At 33.7% G+C, this 25,656-nt stretch overlaps 2 protein-coding genes and 1 pseudogene across 8 annotated transcripts in view; all 3 read right to left on the bottom strand.

The window, feature by feature from the left end:
- The window catches only part of LOC127834217 (metalloreductase STEAP4-like), a 117,142-nt pseudogene that overhangs the window by 66,940 nt on the left and 24,546 nt on the right, over window positions 1–25,656 (bottom strand).
- Window positions 8,322–15,653, bottom strand: LOC127834215 (metalloreductase STEAP4-like). Of its 2 annotated transcripts, none has more exons than XM_052359871.1 (2): window positions 15,112–15,653; window positions 8,322–10,176 (listed from the first exon to the last, which is right to left on the bottom strand). In XM_052359871.1, the coding sequence occupies exon 2, from the start codon at window positions 10,172–10,174 to the stop codon at window positions 8,645–8,647; it is 1,530 nt and encodes a 509-aa protein (XP_052215831.1). In that variant the 5' UTR covers window positions 10,175–10,176; window positions 15,112–15,653; the 3' UTR covers window positions 8,322–8,644. The 2 variants fall into 2 exon arrangements, with proteins under 2 accessions (XP_052215831.1, XP_052215830.1); XM_052359870.1 differs by lacking the exon at window positions 15,112–15,653 and adding an exon at window positions 14,060–14,108.
- LOC127834216 (metalloreductase STEAP4-like) overlaps window positions 17,132–25,656 on the bottom strand; it is a 39,661-nt gene continuing 31,136 nt past the window's right edge. For all 6 annotated transcript variants that reach the window (XM_052359872.1, XM_052359877.1, XM_052359873.1 and 3 more), the window contains exon 2: window positions 17,132–22,138. In XM_052359872.1, coding sequence (XP_052215832.1) covers window positions 20,607–22,136 — 1,530 coding nt within the window. In that variant the 5' untranslated portion in view covers window positions 22,137–22,138 and the 3' untranslated portion in view covers window positions 17,132–20,606. The remainder of the gene's footprint in view (window positions 22,139–25,656) is intronic.

The following is a 25,656-nucleotide window of genomic DNA, read 5'->3' as shown; positions in this document are numbered from 1 at the left end:
ATGTATCAACAAGTTAAGTCATGTGTAAAATCATAAGCTTTATTGTCAGATTACTTAAGCTATGCTGTTGGCTTACGTCAAGGGGAGGTTATGTCCAATTTGTTATTTTCTTTCTTTGTAGAAGATATTGAGTCGCTTTTGCAAAATAATATTGATTCAGGTTTGCAACTAGATTACTTTTTAAAAACTATATTACTGTTTGCAGACGGCATGGTCATTGTTTGTAAATCACCAGAAGAAGTCCATAACCATTTGGACAATATATATATAATTATTGTAATACATGGGGACTGAAAGTTAATACTAATAAGACAAAGATAATGGTTTATCGAAAAAGAGGCAGATTATTGCCATGTGAAAGGTGGATATACAATGGCCATGCTATAGAATCTGTAAATGACTTCAATTATTTAGGTGTTGTATTTTATTACACCGGTAGTTTTAATTTGATTCATTAGAAGATTTAATTGTCAAAGCTCTCAAAGCCTTGAATACTTTGTTTTGTAAATGTCGAGATTTTGATTTGAAGCCCAAAATTCTTTGTCAACTATTTGATGCATTCGTTGGGTTTATTTTAGGTTGTTCAGCAGAAATTGGATTTATAACCTCATGAAATTATTGGATGATTATGGGTATAGTTATGTTTTTAACAGCGTTCATGATATTAATGAAAACAATTTAAACTGATTCTAAAATCCAGAATTATAGATACATATAAACAAAATTGGTACCGCACACTAGAAGTTAGATGTTAGACATTTATAGAGCTTCAAAGTCAAATCTTGAATATGAGAATTACCTAGACTTAGTTCCGAAAAATTTAAGATTTTATTTATGCCGATTTAGATTATCGGTTCACCCCCTTCGTATACAGACGGTAGATATAATGGAAACACTATTGCTAGACAATAAAGATATTGTCTTTGTTGTATTGTCTCGGATATTTTTGACGACGAATTTCATTTTGTATGTTTTTGTTCAACAAATGTTGATATAATAAAGAAATACCTAAAAAAATATTACTATAATAGTCCATCTGTTTTTTAGTATGTACTATTGCTACAATCAACCAATAGGTCAGAACTGATAAAACTTTGTTTATTTGTAAAGGAATCGTTGAGTAACAGATCGACTTTGTTAAATCGTAATTTTCCGATTGTTCATCCTCGGTACTTCAATATGCATTTGTTTTGTATATATTCATGTTTGTTACAATTGTTTTTCTGCGAATATACATGTTGACATATATCAATACCAACCACATGTGATGTTGACGATGTACATTGTGGAAGACAAATAAAATATTTGTCTGTCTGTCTGTCTTTAATTATTTCTGTAAAAAAAATAGGAAAATCGAACTACACGGAAAATCCCAAAGTTATTTTAAGCAAATATTGTTTCATTATTTTAATCGTGCCGAGCCTAATACATTACAAAACGATCAGTAACTAACTTGTTTTTCTGTTTATCATACCTCTACATCCCCGATCTTTAAAAAAAAACACACTAAACAACTGCAGCTTTAGCGTGAAAGAACATGCATTGCGTCGTATGACGTGTTAATAATGACGTCACGAGTAAGCACACTTAATATTTGTAAATAATGGTTTTTTGCTTGTTGAGTTGCATTATGTGTTTAAAATATAATACATCATGGTATCAAATTGTTTGTTTTGTTGAATCTGATTCGATTATACTAAAAATGATTACTTTATAGTTGATTCCGAGTAATATGACCATTCTCCGCCGCGCGTGACAGCTATATTTCAGCACTGCCGAAATAGAGGAAAATTTATTCCACAGTGGTTTTTTTCGACAGTGCACGTCGGATGATGGGATAAAAAACGGAATTGCCCAGAACACATAACAAAGTAAACATATCGCCGAACGCAGGTCAAAAGTCAAATGGGCTTTCCGGTTAAAAAACGAATTCCTCACCTTGGCGACCCGGATTCAATCCCCTCTCCCGCCCATGTGAGTTTAGTTAATGGTCACCGTACTTAACAGGTGGGGTTTAGAGAATATAGAGTATAACTAATATACTTTTGACTATGAGTAAAATAAGTATTTTATTGAGATACATTTAACCCTAAAATACGTAATTGGGTATGAAACTCACAGAAACATTGACAAGATTAACTTCGGTTTGTCGTTTCTTAGGGACGGCCGCAAAAAAGGAAATAGGGCTTTATTCACTTACAACTATTAAGTATCTATATATGGATAAACACATAACAGCAATAAACTACAACAACAACTACTACTACTTCTACTGCTACTGCTTCTGCTACTGCTGCTGCTGCTGCTGCTACTACTACTACTACTATTACTACTACTACTACTACTACTACTACTACAACTACTTCTTCTACTACTACTGCTGCTACTACTACTACTACTACTACTACTACTACTACTACTACTCCTCCTCCTCCTCCTACTACTACTACTACTACTACTACTACTACTACTACTACTACTACTACTACTAGTACTATTACTACTACTACTACTACTACTACTTCTACTACTACTACTGCTACTACTACTACTACTACTAATACTACTACTACTACTTCTACTACTGTTACTACTACTACTACTACTACTACTACTACTACTACTACTACTACTACTACTACTACTACTACTACTACTACTACTACTACTACTACTACTACTTCTACTACTACTTCTACTACTACTACTACTTCTACTACTACTACTACTACTACTACTACTACTACTATTACTACTACTACTACTACTACTACAACTACTACTACTACTACTACTACTACTACTACTACTACTACTACTACTACTACTTCTACTACTACTACTACTACTACTGCTACTACTACTACTACTACTACTACAACAACTACTACTACTACTACTACTACTTCTACTACTACTACTACAATATGGCTTTTGACATCCAACATTACGGCGTCTTTCAGGATTTACATGGAATTGATCTGATGATGAAACTCGTTAATGCTATATTTCTAAAGCTGATTACTAAAAGACAAGATATTGTTGTCGATGCTGGTTTGTTTCATTTCATCGTGTCTGGGAAAGATGCAGTTCATTTTATATGGCTAGCAACCGACGGATTTGATAAAAATGAGTTTTTACTTTTATTCTTTCTTAATTCAGTTTGATTTATACTGTGATGATGAGATTTCTTTTCAGTGTCTAAATGTGTGGCCATTAGTCAGTAACAAGAAATAAAGGATCTTTAAGTGATGATTATAATTATGTTCGACTGTTCTATTTGAGTTGTGAGTAGTCTTCGTATCCTCGTGCATATCATCAATATTGTCATAGTTCCAGTCTTCAGAAGCTGTCAGCAAATGTCATCAATGTTGTCATAGTTACAGTCTTAAGAATCTATCAGGGTCCTAGTACATATCATCAATATTGTCATAGTTCCAGTCTTCAGAAGCTATCAGCACATATCATCAATATTGTCATAGTTCCAGTCTTCAGAAGCTGTCAGCACATATCATCAATATTATCATAGTTCTAGTCGTAAGAAGCTGTCGGGGACCTTGTACATCTCATAAATGTTGTCATTGTTCCAGTCTTCAGAGGTTTTCACGGTCCTCGTACATATCATCAATGTTGTCATAGTTCCAGTCTTAAGAATCTGTCAGGGTCCTCGTACATATCATCAATGTCGTCATAGTTCCAGTCTTCAGAGGCTGTCAGGGTTCTCGTACATGTCATCAATGTTGTCATAATTCTAATCTCTAGAAGATGTCAGGGTCCTCGTACATGTCATCAATGTTGTTATAGTTCCAGTCTTCTGAAGCTTTTATGGGTAGTTTGACCTTTCCTTTATTATGTTATCGAAATCCTTTTCAAAGTCTTACAGTTTGGCAATCGGTTCCTTCCTGTACATAAAGTAACGCATTTTGTTACACGGGATTTCTCCTCCTGCATATTTGATCATGATTTTGGATTACTTCTACAGTCTGGTTTGTGCCCTGTGGATTGAGAAGTTCGTATATCCGTACATATCATTAATGTTGTCATATTTGTAATATTCAGAGGTTGCCGTCTCTAAATTAACGTCTTATTGTGCTATCGAAACCTGATTAAGGGTTTCACTGGTTTGCGATTCTTCTTTCCCATAGATAAGGGACCACACTGTATAATACCGGTTTTCTCAACTGGTAGTGCAACTGAAATTTCAAATAAAGGGGCCTTTTCACGTTTCGGCAAATTGACAAAATAAAAAAAAATTCAGATTCGCAAATTTTCGTTGTAGATATAATATGTGTGAGGAACCAGCAATGCTGAACATTTACCTTGCTGTAAAATATCCATTATATGCATCTTTTGACGATTTAAAAACCTGAAAATTATAAAGCGTTGTAACGCGAAACAATTTAATTATTTGGAGAGTTTTGTTGTTGTCGTTAAATTGTGTGATACTACGAAAATGGCTTATATAGAGCATAGAATTCATCACACATTGTATGAGCGCGGATGGCCGAGTGGTCGAAGCATTAGACTTTTACTTCAAGTGTCAGTGGTTCGAGCCCAGTTGAGGGTTACTTTTATTCTTTCTTTAATTGTATTATTGTTTTTTACTGGAGCTTTTTAGATCCAATGTTTACATTTATCAATATAAATCCTTTAATGGCAAACTTTAATATATATGCCAACATCTGTGAAAATGCCCTTTTAAAGAGTATTTGAGTATTATCATTTTTTAAAGGTTTGTATCAGTACTATTTTTAGTAGTTGATCTTTAGTAATTACTTAAATAAATCTACATTAAATCAATTTTGGGTATAAATTCATATTCCATGATTTGATGGGACTGCTACTGGCCCTACCAGTAGGCAAAACGAGTATGACCGTCTTGATTTGAGTCGTCTAAATCCGAGCAAAAACGAAGAATATATGCAATGCGGAGGAGTCGTAAAGAACGTTAACAAGAGAAATGCCACACAATTAAAACGCAGATGTAGTCTGCATTTATTCCGTAATGCTGTCAGGAACAATGCTGCCCGTGCTTAAATAATAAGTGTAATAATAAATATCCATATCCAGAACATAAAGCTTGGGATTATTATGATTGCTTCAACGAAAGTTAGTATTATGTTCACTTGTAAAACTGCAAACTAGTGCGTTATTATTGCGATGTGTTCTAGCCATGAGTTATAATGTAGAACAGTTTAGCACACGTTGCTATGTTGTACAGTCATCCATGTAATTAAGTTAGATCCGTTAGAATAAAAAATATATTTTCAGATTTATCCCTAAAAAGAGTTGAAGTCCGGGTAACAAATTATGTTTGCAATTGGTCAATGCGTATAACCAATTATATTTTAGAAAATATAATATTGTGGTTTGACGTTCGTAAATCAGTTATTCTTTGTGAAAAATGAGTCTTATAGGTTGATAAGACGAAAAAACTAAGCTATGCATTGTCGTCTTTCCCGTGGTTATTTACCTAGATCCGGTTATGTGGTTTGTTCTAACTTCGAGTATCCGGTTGTCAAATACAACCTTAATAAAGGTAAGAGGACCGAACTTTTTTTAAGCAACATAACGAGTATGTTTTTTTTCACTTTATCTTTGCCTAAAATAAGCCACGTTTTTGTTTAATCGTTTTTATAATAAAATGACTTCAATGTTGTTGTTGATGATGAATTTTACAAAATGAAAACACGACGTAGATCATCATATGTAAATTAGATACATTTGTAAAAAACACTCATGTCTGAAAGAAATAACATTGAACTTAACTTATAATGAAGTCTTTCGGAATAGTGACCATACATTTAATTATTTTTGTTTAACAGGTGAAGAAAATTTGGTTTTAAACGCACGTTTTCCTATCAAGATTGCACATGTTGATCATCACATGCTATGTATATAGTTTCGATTTATGACATTTTAATCTGAATAAATTTAATATTCGACAACCAATTGATAAATGACACGTTAACCGATCATACTATGTTATCTTATGTATCAAATCAAGTAATATTTAAAGTACCTGTATATTACTGACTTCAGGAGGAAAATTAACGGAAAGATATTTAGGAAACATTCTGCTAAGGCGCATATTTGCAAGTGTTTTACTGGTTCCCAAAAAGTTGTCGCCACTTTATAACGACGTAGACACCATTCTATACCAATATATCCCATTATTATTTCAATAATATTAATTTAATAAACGGTTTATCTTTAATATAATATATAGAAAATAACAGGTTACTGCCTGATGGTTGTGTAGTATGTCTCTTAGAATAAAATTAATGGCGAGGTTTGCCGAGCCGTTATTTTATTCGTGCCAAACCTGCTATCTTACAAAACGATCAGGCAATAATCTGTTTTTCTGGTTATGATACCTCTTCGTCCCCCATTTTATAAGAAATAGTGAAAAATAATCGCTACGACGCTGCATTTTTTGCGGGAATGAATATGACTTTGGACGTTTGGTGTGTTACTAATGACCTCATGGGTACTTGCGCTTAATACATGTAAAATATGTTTTTTGCCGTTTGTGTTGCTTTATGTGTATAAAATATATAACATCTTGGTGTCAAATTGTTTGTCCTGTTGAATCAGATTCTATTTTAACAAAAATGATAACTTTATAGTTGAATCAGGTTTATATGAACTACCTGCAAACATTGACTGATACAACATCTTCCAGTTGATCTGATATATAAAAAAATACATCAGATAGCGTTATATCATGCAGTTATCAATGGAGCGATATGATAAACTTTATTTTAACATGTTTAAACGTCATAATGATAAAACGTACACGAAGAGACTTCATTAGTCATCAGAAGCTTTATTTTATATCATAATAACATTTTTTTGCACATGACAGACAACATACATAACAACAATCATCAAATGTCATCAATTCATACATCGATGAAATGTTTCAAAACTATGTAATAGACATTGCAACACATAAATGAACGTATGAATATGAAACAGAAATGTTAACTTTTTGAAAATCTAATGGCTCAAATCCAATTAAAACGTTCATATATAAACAGTTCCATGTGTCGTAGTTTGATTTTGTACTTTCAATATCATATAATTATTTAGTTTTCATCGTCTTTAATTATAATTCTCATAAATGGTCTTGCTGAAGGTATAACCTAGTACTAATTGATTTATTGTTCAATATCATAATCGGCGACAGTCAATGGCAGTACAAACATCGTCTCTAACACTAACAGATCACAATATGCTTAATATTTTCCTTATATAATTCAAGGTCAAAGCGAAACCTTAAAACAAAAAATAAATGTAACATTTTGCACATGCATCCGCATTACCATACATTTGTTTCAAATGGCATTCTACCTTAAATCAATTCATTAATACAAAATGCCTATAAACGCAAGAAAGAACTCAACACTTATCAAAATCGACTGTTTTGCACCTTTTGTCGTCCATTTATTAGTGGAATGTAATCCGATTTAGCCCAATGTTTTACTATAGTCTCTAATTTTATCTTAGTTCAGTGACTTAATATTGAAGACATATGTTTACCCCATCAATATCTCCAAAAGATAAACCAGAACAATGTCTTAAAGTGTAAAGCATTCATTCGAGTAAAACAACTTTATACATTGAGAGAATCTAGCTATACATTACTCGAATGTAACTTTTGCAAACTGGTCTAAAGTTTTACAATCTAGCCTATTCGTCGCATATAAACCAATATTTATATCTGACAGACCCTGACCGCCTTTGTTTTGGTCCCTTGCGTTTGGCCATATGCATTTGACTTCCAAAAGATTTGCGTACAGTATTTTGGAGACAATTATTTAAAAATAAATAAATACTTTTCGCATATTCGTCATGAATGGTGACCCTCTTGATCTACAGCAAAACCCCTGATTTACATTATGAACCCTTATTTGCGTACTATTTCTTAAATTTGGAAAAGCACTTCAACGTTTGCATATATACAGTCTAATAAAAGTGCAATTTTTCAACACACACACACACACATTGATTTTTTTTAATTGTTAAGTGGTTCTGGCTCAATATAAATATGACTTTTCTGTTTTAACCGTCCGGTTTTGAATAATGATGTTCAAACAATAACAATACATGAGGTTTGGAATATGAGAAACTTGCCACGTTTTATTGGGGCGGCATTCCCAGTAAACGAACACATGATGTAGTGAACTTTTATATATCAATGTACGAAAATCAGCTCGCTTGCTCTGTAAATTGGAACAATTGTGTATAAATGATCAACAGTTTGTAAAGGTATTTTATATGTTAACCCTTCGTTCTAGAAGCATCGACAAAGTTTCAAAGCAAAGAAAGTGTACGCAAATAAAACAACGCACCATATACGATCGTTTTAATTTGTTAAAAAGGTTGTTTTATACAATTATTATTGTAACATTATACATCGTTAATTGTTTACATTTTTTCCGGAAGAATATCTTCTTTTAACAATACAAATGTTAATTTCACACGGTCATTATCACACAGTGGTCCAACTATTATATAGTTGATATATATACATATATACATTAAGCACCGTTTGGTTTTCATCTTTTAAAACCTTATTTAAATGGGCATTTGATTTTATTACATTGTTGTCCCTTTTCTAGAACATTCCAATTAAAACCTAGGGAACGTTCAATACAAGGTCATCACTAGCACAAGCACAATCCGAGCCCCCAATGTTCATCATCGGTATCTTGTCATCAGGGCATGCGCACGCATCCTGGCACGACATCCGCTTTCCCGCGTTCATGTCAATAGCAACATAACCCTCGTGTTTTACGGGTCGAACACAGTCCGCTTTGCATTTGTCCTCGTGTCTCTCCCAACCTTTGCGTAACTTCATCACGTACCGGTCAACACAAGGAAGAGAAAATAAAAGCTTCAGTAATAATGTTATCCATGGTAAAATTGAACACATGAATGTGATAGATTTGAAAATGATTTGGGGCTTCGACAGCCATTCGGGTAGCCCCATAACCAGAACATGTCCGACAGAAAGCAATAAAGCAGCATGTCCCATCTTAGACTGCACGAACCTCCACTCTCGCCAGTTTAACGTGTCCGTGACGGACGGAAACGTAGTGGCACAGATACAACAAAGTACAACGTAGGCTATGATACCAACCAAGCAAGCCGCCTCTCCTTTCCAGTTCATCCACATGCCCTGTTTTAACTGAAATGGCGCAGTGAGATTTGCAGGAACGGTGATTGCAGTGCTGGGGTACCAGGAGCTAAAGTACGTTGGAGACATGGTGAGCACTGACATGATCACGTGAATTGATATCAGCGCGAAAGATATGAGACCTAGTTGCTTCCGATTCTTCAGCCATTTATCTAGCCACCGCGAGAAACGTATATGCTTTGTACCGTAGTAAATTTGGAAAACGGTCGCAAAACTGCTGGCCAAGTATGTTACTGACAACGTCGTTATGCCTGTCAAGCAAAATGCTTTGTTGAGCACTTTGACGAACAGCTGCTCCCATTTGTACAAGGAGTCTGCAATATAGTAGATATATATGAGAAAAAGTAGCCAAACGTTGAACACGCCAACTGCAAAGCCAAGTGGGCCTCTCCACTCCGGAAAAAGTCTCAGTGGGTGTTTCTCGATTCTCCGAGCAGCAAACAGTCCTCCAAAATCCACAGGTCGGAAGTTCATGTCCTTGGCAATATTGGCCACCTTATCTCGCGCCTCCTCGCTGTTGCTAGAAATAAAGATCTGTTTACTGCTCGAGTTGTAGTCGTTCTCCATCGCATAAGCGGAAATGACGTTGAACGCCTTGACAACCTTGCATCTGGGAACCATTTTCTGGACGAGCTCCGCGTTCGACGTAACGCTGCTTGGCCTGTCTCTATTGGAGACGTCGATTAGAATCTTTCCTTCGAGTTTCACGACGTGTTCTGTCAGAAGCTCCTTGACATTATCGAAATGGACTGCCAGGAAAATGATTGATGCGCTTTTGATGCACTCTTCGACGGATAGAAATTGAACATTGCACAAACATTGGTCAATAGCGGACATCGCTTTCTTTTCCGGTTTCCTGCTTCCCAATATGACGTCATATCCGGAAAATAAGAGTCGTTTTGCTAGCGCCCTAGAGAAGTCCCCGGTTCCCAGTATACCAACGCGACGTCTTTGTTCCTTTCTCGACATCTCTGAAATTATTAATGAAAAGTATGGAATAATGATATATATTACACATTTACGATAAAATATTAGTAATAAATGTAGCATACCAATCCGTTCACACCTGCTTCGTCTGATTGCCTAAAACACAAACTATCTTGTTGAGATACCTTATTTTGGCTGTATAGTTCGTCAGCCATATTTGATAAGAGGCCAAACAAACGACGTGTCACTTTCTGTTATATATTGATCAGAGGCTACTATTGAGACCACGAATGGTACTGCCCAGGCTGGTCTGGAGCTAATATCGTCGCATATGGCTTAAGACCCATTTTTGCATCACGCGACACACATAATTATTTTTTCATATGGATGAATTAATCATGCGGATAATTACATACCTCATTAGCTTGTTTTTCATAAATATGTTTAGTTCAAGAATATATGCCGATAACATGTTTTAAACTATACTTTTACTTCTTATGTGAACAAGTGTTTTATTTCTAATTCCCAGCAGTTAGCCGCACACATTTCATGGTGTTTGTTAGTATGCATTCCATTAAACATGAAACATGTCTTATTTCTAGTGGAAGTGCAGGCCCGTATGCAGGGTTTTGAAAAGGGGTGTGCGAATTTTTCCTAGAAAATTTTGAAAATGAAATGTAAAATCCTGCATTTTGGTGACTTTTTATATGTATTTAGAAACTGAAGTTATAGAGCATTTTTATATTAAATTTCACTTTAATTGACCACACTCAGTGACTGATGGACATGAATATGATATAACATACATGAATTTCCCACTACCGGTTATCAAAAACCATATTTTTCGATCAGTCACGGAAATACACTATTGTATACGGTGTTTAACCCGACACTAGTATGACACTTTGTTTACATATTCAACAACACATTTATAGAATGTAAAATCAACAATAAGAACGATATTAAGAATCATTATTTATCGGAATCTTGGAATCTTGATAAAAATTGGTGTATTTTAAAATCAAGCAAACTAAAAGGAAATATTTGACTTTTTGCAAAACAATAGTTTTTCTGCTGCTATGGATAGTACCAGAGGCCTAGCATTGATCTTAACGTGCTAATAGTGCATTGTTCAACAAAAACTGGGTGTTCTTTGATCTGCATCAATACTAAACAGAAATCAAAATGGTATAACTGGTTACTTTATTTTTTTATTTTTAACCAATAAGTTATCTATTTCTAAACGAATTTCAGAAAGATATAAAAAATAAGGCTTCATAAAGATCCTATAACCACAAACTGCTGGCCCTATGGCATCAAAGTCCTTAACAAAAAGATGAACGTATTTGCTTAAGATCCGTCACAGTTAAGGGGACATTAAACGTTAACGTTCACCTTGTCATATGTTATAACGTTTTAAATTCATTTTATCAACTGTTTAAGATTGGACGTATTTCCTAGTTTCAAGTTTGACATAAATAAAACATTGTGCAAAGTTGTGAATGTGGAGCTATCTTGGCAATGACTTCATCGAGAAATTAATTATATGGTGACCAGGCGGTAGCCTATTTTTTCAACGTTATTGTAACGCTTAAATACGAAGACTCACTGGATTCCGGGGAAAAGATATATAACCGTTTTTGCATCGAATAAAGTTGGCTGCAACTTATAGTACATTTTTTTTACTCGTCAAAATACCGGGTGCGAACGCATCCAACGCATCCCCCCCCCCCTGGCTACGGGTATGAAGTAAATGTCCCCAATGAAGAGTCGTGTCGCATGAAATCTAGGTCTAACGACTCAAAACATGTTGAAGCTACGTCTAAAAAATGAAAACAATACATTTATAAGCGAAAACCATTTTTTCTACTATAGCATTACATCGACAATTTTGTAATTGTCGTGGCGTCATATTTATGACACCAAATATCATGCAAATAAACACCATTGCATCGTCCGACAGCAAGAACAATACCTCTTGCTTTTTATTTGTTATTTTTCTGTTTTGTTTGAACATTTATGATAATAGGGTATGCAGTATAATTCACTAAAACCTCTCTAAGTATCCTTTTATCTTCGAACCATCAGTAATATTACGTATTTTATTGACTATACGATATAACTTTATTACGATATAAACGAATAACTTTGAAGTATGCTTAAAGATCCGCGTTTTATGTGGTTTCTGTAACAGAATATTGAAAAAAATGATTGAACGTTTACATAAATATTTTCAGAATACAACTGCAATCAAAGGTCTGAAATGGTAATGTGTTGTAAGTAAAAGTCGTAAGAAATGCACAGTTTGAATTTTGCTTTGGGTGTTTTTTTCTTTAAGCAAATATGTTTTACCAACGGGAAACGAAATTATCACCTTAAATATGACATTTTGTTTGATGTATGAATTGTTGTCGATAAGAACTATGCGATAATTCTTTGCATAAGGCCCCAAGCAGTCACCTTAAAATGAAGCCTTCTCGACAAAGTTTTAATTCGATGTATCGATTTATTATGTATGCACTTAACAAAAGGCCAAGGCTTTGAATATGCGTCTGACCAGTGATAAAAATCGCGAAAAGTATCAGGCAGGTCGATAAGCAGGCATTTATCCAAGAGAAACCACAAAAAGCATAGATGTTTCATTTAATTATCGTATTCACTTATTGTTGCTATGAACATGAAATATTACTAACAGTTATGTAAAAGATTTCAGACAGAATACTATCAGTTATATTAGTAGATAAGTGGTGTAATTTTGGCCAATGAGTCTGTTTGTATAGCTTCAATGTATCTTACTGAAAGTACGTGTAAGGAAATTAGGCTTAGAATATTTTAATCGATTAAGAAACTGTAACCGAGACGGAAAACTTATAATAAAAGCAGTTTTGTTGAACCCAGTCATATTTAAAACAGATTATAAAACGCTACAAGTGAAATTCCTATATATGTAATCAATTTTCAGGCAAATGATCATAAAACAAAATATCAAATGATCAAAGCCCACACGATTATCTTCATCATTACATAACACGTTTAATGTTTAAAATACTAGTGTTTTATAATTATTTATAATGAGAACAATTGTTAAAAACGTATAAATCAAATAAGTGTTCTAATCTATTATAATTATATTTTTTTATTATCATTATTATTATTATTATTATTATTATCATTATTATTATTATTATTATTATTATTATTATTATTATTATATTATTATTATTATTATTATTATTATTATTATAATGATGATGATGATAATGATGATGATGATAATGATGGTGGTGATGATGATGATGATGATGATGATGATGATGATGATGATGATGATGATGATGATGATGATGATGATGATGATGATGATGATGATGATGATGATGATGATGATGGTGGTGGTGATGATGATGATGATGATGATGATGGTGATGATGATGATGATGATGATGATGATGATGATGATGATAATGATGATAATGATGATGATGATGATGATGATGATGATGATGATGATGATGATGATGATGATGATGATGATGATGATGATGATGATGATGATGATGATGATGATGATGATGATGATGATGATGATGATGATGATGATGATGATGATGATGATGATGATGATGATGATGATGATGATGATGATGATGATGATGATGATGATGATGATGATGATGATGATGATGATGATGATGACGATGACGACGACGATGATGACGATTATTATGATGATGATGATGATAATGATTATTATTATTATTATTAATATTATTATTATTGTTTATTATTATTGTTTTCTTAATATTATTTTTTTATTTATTAATAATTTATAATACTTTCATAATTTAATGTATGTAATATAAATATATAAATATATAATGTGTATCACTATTTACACGTATTATTTGAATAAGTAATCTAACATACCGCTAGAATCCATGTTTTCCAACTGTTCGAGCATTATTCGTATTACCGGCAATCCCACACACAGCTATTTATCTAGTGTTATATTAAGTATTTAATCTACACTTTGAGGTCTTCTGTTTTTGACTTGTTGAGTATGGACTTATATACTCGCAATCAGACCACGATTTTATGGCAGAATGATCACCGGATGTTTAATGTTGTATTACCTAAAGTAACTATCGTCTTCATTGATACGTGTCGCGTTTTTTATTTGTTGAACCAATTTAATCTTTATTTCGTACGTTTTGCCTTTAAAAAAAATCTCCGTTAAAAATGTAAATCAATTAAGTTTACATGTGCTAGAAACAACACGTTTAACATCTCTGTTTCCATTTATTTATTTAAATATTTACGCAATATGTTCCAATGTGGGCGTAGATGAAAAATCATTAGCATTGCCTAAGACTCGGCGTTCAAACACATTATCCAAAAACCACTTGCATTTAAGAAATCAAATATGCTAAACAAGATGTTGTTGTGGCAAATGAGTATCAGACTTATAATATGACACGCTTTGTAAAAATCTCACATTTAAGCGACTTGTTCACATATTTTCGTATTTAAAAAATAAAAGCCATTTATTGTGTATACTAACAAATGTATCATGTTTTGAAAAGTTTAAACTAACTTTAATAGCATGAAAAAAGATGACTTAAAATTCCTACCCGAGACCTCTGGACACAAAATCTAAGGTTTTACTACTGCGTCACACTGACTTTAATTTTGAGGAAAAGCGTTATAAACGCTTTATTATTAAACCCAATATTAAAAAAAAATCGTAGTGAGGAGTGTCGTTTCGATTGTTAAAACGCAATGTTTGCATTACTTTTTGCATCTAAGGCAGTGGTTTTTAATCGACATTTTATCAAACTGTGAATAGGCCCCTTTAATATCAAATGGCATTCGAACAACATATTGTACATTGTATCGAAAAATATAATACATCAAGATCGTAAACCTATTAATAGTATAGATATGAAAACATGACACTATCGTATACGTGTATATCTTACCTCCTACAATAATGAACTTATCCGATTGGCTTAGAGCGGTCACGTGCCCATGGAATATTTTCCATTAACCCGATACTACTACCCCTGTAGTCGGTTGAGATTTAATCGTTACACCGGTAGTAACTGACGGTGTACATGGTATACACCCTCAGTAATTTTATAGGTCATAATACACCAAATAGTTTTCCAATATAATTCAATGTAAAAGCGACAACTTTGAGCGAAAATAAATGCAACATTTTGCACATAGAGACCCCCATAACCATACCTTTTCTTAAAGGCCATTCTAAGCGGAATCGATTTATGCAATAAAAAAGATATGTCATGTACAATGCAAGAAAGAACTTGACACAAATCAAAATCGACTGTTTTTGCAACTTTTTTTTCGGCCGTTTCTTAGTGGAATGTAACCTTTTCTAGTGCAATGGTTTACTATAGTCTTCAAGTGTATCATATTTCAGGGATTCAGTAGTGAACATCTATTCATGCCCTACCATTATCTCCGCAAGATAACACCTGAATAATGGTAAAAAGTGTAAAACATGCCTTCCTGTCAACTATTATATTTTTTTAGAGAGTACAGCCCTACACGAAGCGATCATTTAGTGTATTGTAACCTATAATACAATACGAGAGCGAAGTGTACAACCCATACACAGTCAGTTACTAACGGTGTAATTAATAATATGTAACATTATAATCGCAACATATTGCGTCAGAAAAAACAAGCTTAAATACATAACCCGAAGTGAATGGAGTTCAACAATTTTCATTCAAACATATTCAACAAAAACTGTATTCGATAGTCTGCAATGATTCAGTAATGCTATCAGACACAATGCTGTCATTGCTTAAATTATAAGTACAATAATAAATATCCATCTTCAGAACATAAAGCCTTTGATTATTATGATTGATTTAACGAAAGTGATTATGTTGTTCACTTGTAAAACTGCAAACTATTATAGTGCGTTATTATTGTTATAAGCATAAGCCATGGGTAATAATGTAAGCTAGTGTTGTACATTTGTTATACAGTCACCCATGTTATTATCTTAGATCCGTGAGGATATAAAATATATTTTAGATTTATCCCTAAAAAAAGTTTTAGTATGGGATACAAATTATGTTTGCAATTGGTCGATTCGTATAACCAATTAAATTTTAGAAAAGATAATACATTTTTATTGCGGTTTGACGTTCGTAATTCAGTAAGTAGTTGTGAAAATGAGTCTAATTCTTATCACGTTATATTTTGCCTAAAATTAGAAACTTTTAAATCATTTTTATCATTAATGACGTTAATGTTGAAATGATGTTTTTTACAAAAAAGAAAATTCGACTAAGATCATCATATGCAAATTAGATACAACTTTTAAAAAATGTGTATGAAATAAATTTCGTTGAACTATACTTACAATCAAGTTTCTCGAGATAGTTACAATACATTTTATTATTTTTAGTTTTGACAGGTTAAGAAAATCTGGTGTAAATCTCAAGTTTCCCTATCAAGAATGCACATTGTTAACATAACTTGCTTTGTATGTTGTTTCGATTTATGACATTTAAAATTGAATAAATCGCCCCCTTTGTGCAAAAAGGTACTATGTGATATTGAAATGAGAAGGCACATGGTATTTTTTTGCACCTATCGGGCGAAATTTAAAATTCGACAACAAAAAGATAAATAACATGCGAGAAAAAAAAACTTACTAATATCTATGTTTACTTTTCTATCAAATCAAGAAGTATTTGAAGTACCGGTACATTACTGACTTCAGGAGGACGGTTACGGACAAATATTTAGGGCACATTCTGCTAAGGCGCATATTTGATGGATTTAACTGGTCCCCATAACGTTGTCGCCATTTTTAGCGACGTAGAAACAGTTATATACCAGAACAAACCCCATTATTATTTAAATAATATTAATTAAATAAACGGTATTACATTTATCTCATTTACTCTATTATAACATGTAGAAAAGTCATAATTATAAAACGTGCAAAAAGAAACTCCATAAGTCATCACATGCTTTATTTTATATCATAAATAACATTTGTTTACATGTCAGACAACACAAAATAACAACCATCATCAAATTTCATGTACACATCAATGAAACAGTATGCTTTATAAATGTTTCAAAATTATGTAATTAAACATTGCACCACATAAATGAATATCTGAATATGAAACAAATAGCAACTATTTGAAAATCTAATGGCTCAAATCAAATTAACACGTTCATGTATAAACAGTAACCATTGTCATAGTTTGCTTTTGGATTTACAATATCTTATAGTTATTTAGTTTTCATCGTCTCTAATTATAATTCTCATAAATGGTCTTTATGAAGGTTTGACCAAGTACTTATTGGTTTATTATTCAATATCATAAACGGCGACTGTCAATGGCAGTACAAACATCGTCTCTAAGACTAACAGGTCACAATATACTTAATATTTTCCTTATAAATTCAAGGTAAAAGCAACATCTTTAAGCGACAATAAATGTATAATTTTGCACGAGGACCCCCATAACCATACTTTTTTTCAAAAGGCATTCTACACTGAATCAAGTAATGCAAAAAAAGTATAAGCCATGTATAACAAAAGAAAGAACTCAACACAAATCAAAATCGACTGTGTTGCACCTTTTGTCGTCCATTTACTAGTGGAATGTTGTTCGTTTTATCCCAATGTTTTACTATACATGTAGTCTCTAACTTTGTCTTAGTTCAGTGATTTAGTATTGAAAACATATGTTTACCACATCAATATCTCCTTAAGATAAAGCCAGAACAACTGTCTTAATGTGTAAAACATGCATTCGAGTAAAATAGATTGATACATTAAAAGAATGTGGCCATACATGACTTGATTGGTCAGTATGATGTAACTTTGTTTTAGTTTTACACTCTAACCTGTTCGTCGCTTATGAACCAATATTTATTACTGACAGACCCTGACCGCCTATGTTTTTGTCCCTTGCGTTCAACCATTTGCATTTAACTTGCAAAAGATTTTCGTACAGTATTTTGGAGACAATGATTTGAAAATAAATAATCACTTTCGCAAATTATCGTCGCAAATGGTGAACCTAATGTTAGGCAGCGAAACCCGTGATTTACATTCTGAACCCTTATTTGCGTGGTTATTCTTAAATTTGGAAACGAACCTCAATGTTTGCATATATAGAGGCTTATAAAATTTAACACGACTTACGGTAGTGAACTTTTTTATATTAATGTACGACAATCAGCTCGCGTGTTCTGTTCAATGGAACAAGTATGTTTAACTGTTCGACAGTTTGTACAGGTCTTTAAGATGTTAACACTTCGTTCTAGAAACATTGACAAAGTTTCAAATCAAAGAAAGTGTACGCAAATAAGACAAACGTACTACAGGTACATGTGATTGTTTAATTTGTTTTAAAGGTTTTATATCATATGCCATACCCTGTTTCCCATGTAATATAACCATTACGAATATTTTTTATCTTACAACTTAGTGATATACTTTTTAAGCGTTTAAATTGGCTTAGTTTTCGTTCGATTGACCAATCGCATTTTGTTAATTTGCTGAAATGACGTTGCAACTTCAAATGACGTCACGAAATGTAAACAACATTCGGGATTTTTATTTTATGCTTTTCGGTGGTTTATAGAGAAATATCAGTGAATTAAAACTGATAATTTCACTATTTCAAACAGTGAAAGTTATCAGTGAAAATTATCGATAATTTTCACTGTTTACTGTGAAATGACGTCATTTTTGACGAAATGACGTCATTATTCCAGCGAAACTCTTTAGTTAAACTCTTTAACAATGAATATAAACTGTGAAAAAAGCATAAAATAAAAAGAAAATGTGTTGGATTCGGTGGAATATCGATTTTAATTCACTCGTGATCATAGAAAATATATTTTTTCACTCGTGAAAATATCTTTTTCTATGATCACTCGTGAATTAAAATCGATAATCCACCGAATCCAGCAAATATCCTCTATATCATTATATTTGCATAATATTTATTTAATTTGCTCATTTAAAAGCAAAAAAACATGTGATAAAAAATATCTGACACTCGTTGTCATTTCATACCATATTTTATTAAACTCGTCCAGGGAGCCAAAGGCTCGCTTACTAAAAAAATTCATGAACTCGTTTTATAAAATATGGTATGATATGACAACTCGTACCAGATCCTATATTTATATAATTATTATTGTAACATAATAAATCATTCATTGTTAACATATTTCTCTTTTTTTTCGGAAGAATGTAACTATTAAAACAATGCAAATCTAAATTTCACACGGACTTCATCACCCAACTATTTTATAGTTGACATACAGTCCACTCTCGTTATCTCGAAGTCGGCGGGAACATGAAAAAATATCGAGATAACGAGAGTTCGAGATATCCGATTAGGCGTTTTCAAACGAAAATGAGACGCAATTTTACCTTGTTTTTAACATATAATTACCTGCTAAGCGGTCTAACAAAGCCGTCAACATGAGGCATAATACTCTCTTCCTAATATACATGTATACGCATTTTTACGAGGCACGATTAATTTTGCTATTTTAATGGTTAAAATGACGTTGTAAGTATTACAGAATTGTATGAAAACATGCGGTTAGAATTTTTATAGACTGTCGAGTAAACATCTGGTTATGTTGCTATTTAAAGTGATGATGCAATTGACCTCCAATCAATTCGAGGGTTTTCCATCTGAACATGCGTAAATCACGTTCCGGAATACTGAACTGTACATGTACATTTTGTTGTTTGAAATGCAAAGTGCAATAGATTATTAGTACAGGATCAAATACAAATGAAAAACCATTTTGAGTCTTGTCTTTATCATCGTTATTATCTTTATAACGTTTTATATACGCAAAAATATAACTCAATGCATTTTGGAATGTTGTTTGTAAAAACAATTACTATTTTGGCCTTTCGGCAGGCTGTGTATTAATTGCAGTTAAAGTGACAGGCCTTACTCAAGTGTTGATGGCTAACGACATTACACACGTGTGATCATTGATGCAATCGATGATACATCAATTTCCTACCGCAAAGTATCGGGAGCAGCCGGGCTAAGCGGGACGGCGATCAAAGAAAAAATTTCGCACCTTTTGCCGACACTGGGACAGTTATTCGCACTTCGAGATAAACCACAGTAAATACATGTAAAATCGGGGCTCGGGACAAAATTTTATATCGACATATCGAATAATTCGACATAACGAAAATCGAGATATGCGATGTTTACTTACATAGATAAAGAAGGAAAAATGTTGGGACATTGAGCTTACTTCGACATATCGAGAATATCGAGATATCCGATGTCGAGATAACGAGAGTGGACTGTATATACATACATAACTGAAGCACCGTTTGTTTTTTATCTTTTAAAACCTTATTAAAATGGGCATTTGATTTTTTTACATTGTTGTTCCTTTTCTAGAACATTCCCATTAAAATCTAAGGAACATTCAATACAAGGTCGTCACTAGCACAGTCACAATCCGAGCCCCCAATGTTCATCATCGGTATCTTGTCATCAGGACATGCGCACGCATCCTGGCACGACATCCGCTTTCCTGCGTTCATGTCAATAGCAACATAACCCTCATGCTTTACGGGTCGAACACAGTCCGCTCTGCATTTGTTTTCGTGTCTCTCCCAACCTTTGCGTAACTTCATCACGTACCGGTCAACACACGGAAGAGAAAATAAAAGCTTCAGTAATAATGTTATCCACGGTAAAATTGAACACAGGAATGTGATAGATTTGTAAATGAGATGCGGCTTCGACAGCCATCCGGGTAGCCCCATAACCAGAACGTGTCCGACAGAAAGCAATAAAGCAGCGTGTCCCATCTTAGACTGCGCGAACCTCCACTCTCGCCAGTTTAACGTGTCCGTGACGGACGGAAATGTAGTGGCGCAGATAAAACAAAGTACCACGTAGGCTATGATGCCAACCAAGCAAGCCGCCTCTCCTTTCCAGTTCATCCACGTGCCCTGTTTGATCTTAAATGGCGCAGTGAGATTCACAGGAACGGTGATTTCAGTGCTGTGGTACCAGGAGCTAAAGTACGTTGGAGACATGATGAGCACTGACATTATCACGTGTATTGATATCAGTGCGAAGGATATGAGACCAAGCTGTTTCCGATTCTTCAGCCATTTATCTAGCCACCGCGAGAAACGTATATGTTTCGTACCGTAGTAAATTTGAAAAACGGTCGCAAAACTGCTGGCCAAGTATGTTACTGACAACGTAGTTATGCCTGTCATGCAAATAGCTTTGTTGAGCACTTTGACGAAAAGTTGCTCCCATTGGTACTTGGACTCCGCAATATAGTAGATATAGATAAGGTATAAAAGCCATGCGTTGAATACGCCAACCGCAAAGCCAAGCGGGCCTCTCCATTCCGGAAACAGCCTCAGTGGGTGTTTCTCGATTCTCCGAGCAGCAAACAGCCCTCCAAAGTCCACTGGTCGGAAGTTCATGTCCTTGGCAATATTTGCCACCACATCTCTCGCGCCTTCGCAGTTGCTAGCAATGAAGACCTGTTTACTGCTCGAGTTGTAGTCGTTCTCCATCGCGTAGGCAGAAATGACGTTGAACGCCTTGACAACCTTGCAGCTGGGAACCATTTTCTGGACGAGCTCTGCGTTTGACGTGACGCTGCTTGGCCTGTCTCTATTGGAGACGTCGATTAGAATCTTTCCTTCGAGTTTCTCGACGTGTTCTGTCAGAAGCTCCTTGACATTATCGAAATGGACTGCCAGGAAAATTATAGAAGCGCTTTTGATGCACTCCTCCACGGAAAGAAGTTGAACATTGCACAGACACTGGTCAATGGCAGACATCGCTTTCTTTTCCGGTTTTCTGCTTCCCAGGATGACGTCATATCCGGAAAAGAAGAGTCGTTTTGCTAGCGCTCTTGCGAAGTCCCCGGTTCCCAGTATACCAACGCGACGTCTTTGTTCCTTGCTCGACATCTCTGAAATTATTAATTTAAAATAAACAATAATGATATGTATTGCACATTTACGAGTGAATACATGTAAAAAATGTAGGATACAAACTTGTTCACATCAGCTACATCTGTTTGCATAAAACTTAAAATATCTAGTTGAGATCCCTTATTTTGAGTGTATACTTGGTCAGCCATATTTGATACCAGGCAAAACAGACAATATTTCCCATTCTGTTATATACTGTTCAGGAGCTACTTTTGAGACCACGAATCCTTGCGTACTGCCCAGGCTGGTCTGAAGCTAATCTGGTCGCATATTGCATAATACCCTTTTTGCATCACGCAGCACACATAATCAAGTCTTCGTGTGAAACAATACATCACTCTTATAATCACATATCTTATTTGTTTTGTTCATGAATATTATGATAATACGATAGGCAGTATCAAAAATTAAAACACTTCATTCTTTACCTTTTAACCATCAGTAATATTACATGCAAGTACGTTTTTGACAATTATTATGTGCGCACAAAGTAGGTCTATATGTGACCATATTTTACTTTAACGTTTTATCTAATGGCTTTTTGATCCACGTTTTAAGTGGTTTCCGAATAGAATATTAAGAAAAAAAAACAAACGAAAATATACAGAAATTTAATAAAAAAATGCAACTAAAGTAAAAAGGTCATCTTAAAGCGAAAAGAGAATGTGTTGTAAGTTACCATCGTAGGAAATTCAAAGTTTGCATTTTGCTTTGGGCTTGTTTTACTTTAAGCAAATATGTCAAACCAACTGCAAACGGCAGACGTAATTATCAGCAAAAATTTGACTTTTTGTTTGATGTGTGAATTGTTGTCGATATGAACTATGCGTCAATTGTTTTCATATAGCCCAAAGCAGTCATCATAAATTTCGCCTGCATGAACAAGTGTCAATTCGATGTGTCGTTTCATAATGTATGCACATAATAAAAGGTTAAGGCTTCGAATATGAGTCTGACCTGTGACAAAAAACGCGAAACATCTTTAGCAGGTCGATAAGCAGGTATTCGTCTAAGAAAAACCACCACAAGATCATGAATATTTCACCTAATTATCGTATTCACATATTGTTGATATGTAAATGCAATGTTACTAACAATTATGTGTAAGATTTCATACAGAACACCATCAGTTATATTAGTAGGTAAGTGGTGTAATTTTGACCAATCAGTCTGTTGGTATAGCTTCAATGTATCTTCATGACAGTACGAATAAGCAATAAGGCCCAGAATATTTTAATTGATTGAGAAACTGTAACCGAAACGGAAAACTTACAAAAAGCGCAGTTTTGTTGAAACCAGCTATATTTTAAACAGATTATAAAATGCTAAAAATGACATTCCTATATATTTAATCAATTTTCTGACAAGTGATCATTTAACAAAATATCAAATAATATTATCTTCATCATAACATAACAAGTTGAATGTTAAAAAGAATATTGTTTAATGAGTATTTAAAATTAGAATTATTGTTATAAACGTTTAATTTAAATAAGAATTATAATCTATTTTGGTATTACTATTTTTATTAGTATAATAAATTATTATCATTGTCATATAAAATATTAATTTTAAATTTATTAACAAATTATATTATTATACTAGTAATTGAATGACTGCAATATAAATATTTATCAATTGTATCACTTTTTACACGCATTATTTAAATAAGTAATCTAACATACCGGAAGAATCCATATTTTCCAACTGTTCGAGCATTATTCTTATAACCGGCAATCCCACACACAGCTATTTATCTAGTGTTATATTAAGTATTTAATCTACAATTTGAGGTATTCTGTTTTTGACTTGTTGAGTATGGACTAATATACTCGCAATCAGACCACGATTGTATGGCAGAATGTATACCGGATGTTGAAAGGTTTGTACCTAAAGTAGCCATCGTCGTCATTGACACGTTTTGCTTTTTATTTGTTGAACCAATTTAATATTTATTTAGTAATTTTCTCCTTTTTGCGATAAATATCCGTTTAAAATGTAAATCAATTACGTGTACATGTGCTAGTAACAACACGTTCAGCATCTCTGTTTGCGCTTATTAAAAAAATAGTATCGCAATATGTTCCCATGAAGGCGTAGATGCAATAATCGTTAGCATTGCCTAAGAATCGGCTAATTACGCAGAAGACATCGCGTTTAAACATATGATAAAAATTGCATTAGCGTAAAAGAAATCTGAAATCGCAAACAAGCTGTTGTTGTGGCAATTTAGGATCCGACTTATAATATGACACGCTTTGTAAAAATCTCACATTTAAGGGACGTGTTCACAGATTTTCGTATTTTTTTTTTAATTTCATTTAACGTGTTTACTAACAAATATATCATATTTTGAAAAAAAAAACTAATTATAACAGCAAGGGAAAAGATGATGAACAATAATTCGTAACCGAGACCCCAAAATCTAACTTTATACTGCTGCGTCATGCTGAATTTAAAAAAAGCGTCGATGACAAGCGTAATAAACGCATTATTATTTAACCGATTGTGAATGATGTGTATCCAATATTTTATCCGTGTTTTGTTGTCAGGAGTGTTATTTCGATTATTCAAACGCCATGTATACATTTTACATTTGTAACTTACGCAGTTTTTTTTTAATCGACATTTTATCAAACTGTGATTGGGGCCTTTTAATATCAAATGGCCTTCGAACAACATAATGTACATTGTATCGAAACAATTAATACATCCGGATTGTACACTGAATAATAGTATAGATATGAAAACATGACACTATGGTATACCTGTATAATTATGTTACACTATAATGGCAACATATTGCGTCAGATATAACAAGCTTGTTGTAAATGTGAGCCTCATTTTGGGAAAACCAGCCTTATTGCATAAACTTACAGTATCGTCCCAGATTTGCCTGTGCATTCCACAAAAGCTAATCAGGGACGGTATTTTACGCTTTTACGCTGTTTTCGTTTGAAAGAAATCCAGTTTAGGTGGGGAGTGTTCCTTTACGCACATGCATTAAGCCTAGTTTTCCCAGAACGCGGATAATTTGTAAACTCAATAGTGAATAACGTATCTGCAATACCTAAACTTGCTATCCATATAGTAACATCATGTCATTCCCACTATCCGGCACATTTGGAATGTCATCACATATAATATTTATTAACATCCACAAACGTCAACACACTCGCACCATACATTTCACACATAATTATCTAACGTCGTGGATGACACTTTTATACCGTCTGATTTTAGAAGCAATTAAACAAGAAATCATTCATCATCATATTTCAGAGTTGAGTATATAGCATGTCTAGAAATTCCCGATCATAAATCAATGAGCGGGAATAACAAAACCATTGTATTTATGCTCAGTTGTTTTTTTAATTATTCAGGCACGTTCTGTGAAAACGGGACTTAATGCATGTGCGTAAAGTTTCATTCCAGTTTAGCCTGTGCCGTCCGCAAAGGTTAATCAGGTATGACACTTTCCGCCTAAACTGGATTC

The sequence above is a fragment of the Dreissena polymorpha genome, chromosome 6 (assembly GCF_020536995.1).
Source record: "Dreissena polymorpha isolate Duluth1 chromosome 6, UMN_Dpol_1.0, whole genome shotgun sequence".
In the NCBI taxonomy this organism is placed as follows: domain Eukaryota; kingdom Metazoa; phylum Mollusca; class Bivalvia; order Myida; family Dreissenidae; genus Dreissena; species Dreissena polymorpha.
This window is presented reverse-complemented; position numbering and strand designations above follow the sequence as displayed.

Excerpts from the sequence above, each read along its gene's own strand:
- LOC127834215 (XM_052359870.1), bottom strand. The coding sequence starts at position 14,093 with ATGCTCGAACAGTTGGAAAACATGGATTCTAGCG. Across the intron at positions 10,177-14,059 it reads GGAAAACATGGATTCTAGCG|AGATGTCGAGAAAGGAACAA; the intron begins GTATGTTAGATT and ends TAATAATTTCAG.